We start from the raw sequence: 5,875 nt of genomic DNA, 5'->3' as shown, positions 1-5,875 counted from the left end.
TGCTTCAAGTTTTAGACTACGGAGTGGAAAAAAACCTGGATACCATTTCCAATCTTCAGAGTTTTCTTCCAATTTAGGAAAAAAAAAAAAAAGGGCACAAAAACAGAGGCAAAAAAAGCAGATTTTCTTTGAAAAAAAGCAAATTATTTTAACTGCAAAACCATCTAGCAAGTTACACATACTGCACCAAATGTATTGTATTTATCTCTTAAATCTTAAATAACCCATTTTACTTTAAAAATAATTAAAACAACCTTCAGAACAGCAGTGGGTTGCTCTTGAATGCAGCTTATTTACTCCAGATTTTGTATGACCACCATTTTTTAAATCTTCAACAATAGATTTAATCACTAAGGTTACTGCATGTGCAATCTGTCAAGAAGTTTCAAAGAAAAGCTGTTGCAGAAAGAAAATTTGTGATGAGCATTTTTAGCTCTTTGGATAGCCCTAGCAGCACAGAAGAACAAGAGAACCCCTACATCTGGAAAACAACCACAATCTAACTGAATATAAAGGCAAGATGAGAAGTACACACAAATAAGCGAACATGATGGATGCAGTCAAACAGCATACTTAGTCACACTTAAGAACACCCCACCTTCAAAAATCTCAAATAACACTTGCATAACCATCAAACTTTCAGGGCTGCATTAATGTTGAACAAAGCAAAATATCTTATACTTAAGAACAGCTCAAAAACCTGAGATGACTGTTATGAGTTTTTAATGTAATTTCCTGCTAATTAAGAGACAAGTTATGCTTCCTCTCCTCATTCCTATATATGATAAATAAGTCTTAAGATGAAACAAAAACTGGACTGATTTCTACTGTAAGAGGCACACTTACTTTTCTAGCTCCTCCTGTGAATGTGCAAAGGTGCAGCTGGCCCCCCGTGGGCATCCTCCTCTCTGTTTCATGTCTCTGCACATGTATGTCTTGTACTTGCTGTGCTGAGGAGGCTGAGAAGGTTAAAGAAACCAGGTGAGATACGTGAATATAAGCGTGCTTCACCAAGAGTTGAACATATCCACTTATTAAAGGCATGATGTTTGACTGTTGATATTTCCTTCAATTTAAATGTTCCAGAAGTACCTATGGTGAAGTAAATGACTGGAGCAGTATTTGTATCTGGGTCTTCAACGGAACTAATAGATTGAAGAGTAGATATTTTGACAAGTAAGTCAATACCAGGTTTTAAAAACATTTTAATTCAAATTCCTTATAGGAGCTTGATTGGAACACAGCTGTATGTTTCAGGACACACTTAAGTGGACAAAATTGATATAAACTGAAAAAAACCCCAACTATGCTTAATCAGAAATTGCCAAATATTCATCATGCTTTGTGGCAGTTTATAAAAAAAACCCCACAAACTGGTTAGTTACTCTTCCTTTGCTTTTTGTTAGCTCAAGATGGCATTTGAGTATCCTACACAAAAAAAGTACACTTTTTTGAGTATCTTTATCAGAGATACTTCGAGTATCTCTGAGTTACATTTCATCAAATCCCCTTTTAACCCTCTCTCTGGACTAAAAAAAAAATTAAAATAAATAAATCTCTTCACTATCTACAAAATTATTTCTGTCAATAGCTGAGGATGCCATCTTACTGCTACACAGATCAACAGGTAGTTTTCTGTACTTCTCTTGTGTTAAGTTTTCAAAGAAACAATGACCTACTGCAGTCTTGTTGTCTGCATGTATGCCTGTTTGCCAGTCTCTAAATAAATTTTGACAGAAGGCCAGTGGTAGTCTCAAAGACATTCAAGTTCCTACAGTTTCTATAGCAGAATTAAATCAGAGGCAGAAATACCCTACCAGACTTCTCACCAAGGGAAAAGTCAACTAGTGCTTTCTGAAAAACTCAGCCAAAAGATGTAAATCTGTAAAAAGCCATCCAAAAACTGATTATTCTTTTTTTCCTCCCATCTACTGTAGCGAAAAGAGAATTTAGGAAGAGAGTACGTACACTGCACAGCCTTTTATACTGGCCACTACTGCCAGCCAGCAAAACTCTGTGCAACACTCAGCAGATGGCCCCTTTTCCACTTGGGAGGCTTTGGGTTTCCTTCCAAGTGGCACAGCATGTACCAGGTCTCAGCAATGGTCTCAGCAGAACAAAAACCCTTACTGTTTTTCCCACCCTGATTTCCACTTGTGTATTCCTACTGCTTTTCCTTTTGCTGGTTAACAGTGTTCATTACGCGTCCCAGTGAATAAAAAAGGTAAGCCAGCAGAAATAATTCACTATGATTTTGCTTCTTTGCAGATGTAATCTTTCTATTAGTTGAGCTCCCCGAACTAGCTCTCCATGAGCAGCAGCGCCAAAGCAAGGGAGGGAGTATGAATGTGTGACAGGCAACTCTGTCAGCAGCAGCTAGCATTTAGATCAACTTAGCTATAAAATGAAATGAGATCAAGGGAACATGTGGTAAGATAACTCTGATATAAGCTAATATACATATTTGACATCATCATTTTGTTTCTGAAAACATTTGTTTCAGAAAGTTGGACTGCACCTTTATATGAAGTCTTCCCAAATCTTTATTTTACAGATCAGTAAGGTATGAGAAGGTATAAGAATAATTTCCTTTAGAGCCATCTGGCTGAAATGTGTCACATTAAAACAAACCCAAGAAAATTCCCACAGATCACAGTTCTATGCACCCTGGCTTCTCTTCCCCATCCTCTAGTCAGGAGAGTTGTTTATTCATCCCCCTAAGCTTGCAGCTGGATCAGACTATTTTCTTTTCATCCTAGTGAGTTGTGCAAATTAATGCAGCAGATACTGGTGAGAGCACTGTCTCAGTTTGGTTTTGTTTGGGTTTTTTTTCCCCTTTGTTTCTTTTTTTGGTATTGTTCAGCAGTAATGTTTTTAATCAGCTCCTCATCAAAACAAATCTCTCCAGATGACATTAGAAAACATCTACTATTGAACACAGCCAGTAAAATTTAGGGCTAAACACTTCCTAAATCATTTAGCTTTTACCTGTTGCTGATCTGTTCCTTTCTTGCTATGATTCTGGATATAATCAACTAAGCCATGAACCACTGTCCTCACAGCAACTAGTCCATTTTTCAGTTGTTCCCATGTTGGAGGTGGAGCATCTATTGCATTGACAGCCAAGAGAGAATATGAAAAGTCAAAAGGATTTTCCAAAACCAGAAACAAAGAAAGTAAAAACATTTTATCAAAAAACATGTAATGACATAAAAAGCATTCAGCACTAATTCAGGCATATGTACCACTTAAATGATAAAGCTACCTATAGACTCTAGATCAAACCACACCAAACAACAAATGAGGCAGCAAGATGATCATTGTCATGTCAAACTATTTCCTTTCACCAAAACTTTCATATCTCACAAGAACTCCAGAGTAAACGCATTGTACAAACTCCACATACAATGAAAGGGGAAGAAACACCCCCCCAGACAAACTCCACAAAATAGGAAAAAAAATAAAAATAAAAAAAAAAAAAGGAAAAAGCAACCTCACAACCAACCAACCAACCCCAGCCCAACAAAAATCAAAACAAAAAACCCCACAAACAACAAAATAAACCAGGCTGAAAACCCCCTCTTTGCATTCAGACTCCTGTAGGTAAAGTCAGTCTTGTTCAAATACCATCACTGGCCTAGACCTTGTAGGCACAGTCACTGAATAGCAACAGAAATTGATGCCTCTCACATGGAAAAATGTCACAAGCAAATCTATTTATCAGGCCACCATCTAACATACAGTAGTGTGAACAAATTGCACAGTCTTAATTCTATAGGGGCATTTGTTTTTCTAGCCAATTTACTTTTCTAATTGTTAAATCTGTTCCAGCAGATGACACTCCCACCGTGTGCCTACACACTGCTGCTAAACACAGGACCTCAAAGTGCCTTTCAAGATCTTCAGTATAATTACATTCTATCCTGCTCACAAGGACTACCTTGTTCCAGAGGAACTTCAGCACACCTATGGAACAGCAGGGAAGCAACAAGACAGCAAGTAAGAGAAACATCAAGAGCAGACTTGCCTACTGGAACCGAGTGAGGCTATTAGTGATTCTACTTTATCTATCAGTCTTTGTCTTAACAGATTTACAGTACACACACAGTTTTGACCCTGACTTGTTACAGTATGAAAGATTTGGGTAGAAAGGACTACACCTCCTTTAACTGTAAAGTACAACTGGTCCTTATTTGAAAGGTAAGGGTTTTTTTTCCTGTTTAAACAAACAGAAACTAAGAACTACAACTTTTATTCTCCTGAAGCCATTATTTAAGCCTTCACGCTATTCTGACAGAATTTTTAAAATCAATATTAATAAGAGGTACAAACCAAGATTTCTGCCACAGCACTCTCCATTCTGTCCCTTCCTTTCTCCCTCTGGTGATCCATCCTCACGGTGCTGCTTTTCCAAAATTTCCATTTTTCTCTCCTCTAACAACATCCTAAATTTTATTTCCCCATTACATTGTCTCCAACTAAAGTCCCCTTTCCAGACTGTCTTTCACACCTTTTCAGAATTACGTATTAACAAGAAAAATACTAAAATCTCTAGGGTAACAAATATTTTCTTGACTAGATTCATTTTTTTGCCCAGCTTCTGTCTATTCAATCTATCAAAGTTCTAGTCTGGAATCCAAAACTGTTTACAGAGAAGACGCCTTATGATTTTAGGCTGCTTTTAAGAAAGCCTTCCAAGTGCAATGTTTGCAGGCTAGAGACCTTCAATTAAAAAGTAACACACAGAATTCCCGGAACAAAGATCAAGACAAAAATATTAGGTAAGTTAATGGAAACCCTTCATCTGGTAAGTGGTTTCTTGAAGGCTTCCCCTAGTTTGTAAACTAATTATTTGCTCTGGTAAAGAACTGGAGAGATAAAGATATCTTGGAGTGACAGTTAAGACTCTGAATTGTCAACAGTGGTTCTATCAATCTTCCTGTTGCTTTTCAAACCTCATTTCAAATAGCAGCATGTGTACTAAAAAAAGGGGAAAAGGAAGAAGCTAAGATTGCCGCTACCCCTCCCCAGTCAGCATTGCCCAATATCAAGTGTACACCATGCAACTTCACAGGATTACATGTATTGTCTCTAAACTGGAGAGACATCAATTTGATGGATGGACCACTCAATGGATAAAGAACTGGCTGGATGGCCACATGCAAAGAGTTGCGGTAAACGGCTCAATGTCCAGCTGCAGACCAGTAACGAGTGGTGTCCCTCAGGGATCGGTGTTGGGACCTGTGTTGTTCAACATCTTTGTCAGTGACACGGACAGTGGGATTGAGTGCGCTCTCAGCAAGTTTGCCACCAACACCAAGCTGTGTGGCTCGGTTGATATGCTGGAGGGAAGGGATACCATCCAGAGGGACCTGGACACGCTTGTGAGGTGGGCTGATGCCAACCTTAAGAAGTTTAACCAAGCCAAGTGCAAGGTCCTACACCTGGGTTGGCACAACCCCAGGCACAGCTACAGGTTGGGGGGAAAAGAGATTCAGAGCAGCCCTGCGGAGAAGGACTTGGGGGTGTTGGCTGATGAGAAGCTTGACATGAGCTGGCTTCAGTGTGCGCTTGCAGCCCAGAAAGCCAACCGTATCCTGGGCTGTATCAAAAGAAGCATGACCAGCAGGTCGAAGAAGGTGATCCTGCCCCTCTACTCTGCTCCTGTGAGACCTCACTTGGAGTATTGTGTCCAGTTCTGGTGTCCTCTACATAAAAAAGACATGGAGCCGCTGGAACAGGTCCAGAGGAGTGCCACGAGGATGATAAGAGGACTGGAGCACCTCCCGTATGAAGACCGGCTGAGAAAGTTGGGGCTGTTCAGCCTGGAGAAGAGAAGGCTGCGTGGAGGCCTCCTCGCAGCCTTCCCGGATTT

At 39.6% G+C, this 5,875-nt stretch overlaps 1 protein-coding gene across 1 annotated transcript in view; it reads right to left on the bottom strand.

Moving 5' to 3' along the window:
* Positions 1-842: 842 nt before the first annotated feature.
* LOC104410825 (roquin-1) overlaps positions 843-5,875 on the bottom strand; it is an 18,405-nt gene continuing 13,372 nt past the window's right edge. The window contains exons 7-8 of the mRNA XM_010021089.1: positions 2,989-3,107; positions 843-959 (exon numbers count right to left, since the gene is read on the bottom strand). Coding sequence (XP_010019391.1) covers positions 843-959; positions 2,989-3,107 — 236 coding nt within the window. The remainder of the gene's footprint in view (positions 960-2,988; positions 3,108-5,875) is intronic.

Source organism: Nestor notabilis, unplaced genomic scaffold (genome assembly GCF_000696875.1).
Source record: "Nestor notabilis isolate BGI_N333 unplaced genomic scaffold, ASM69687v1 scaffold23048, whole genome shotgun sequence".
Classification (NCBI taxonomy): Eukaryota; Metazoa; Chordata; class Aves; order Psittaciformes; family Psittacidae; genus Nestor; species Nestor notabilis.
The sequence above is the reverse complement of the archived record's forward strand: the minus strand, read 5'-3'. Positions and strand labels throughout refer to the sequence as shown.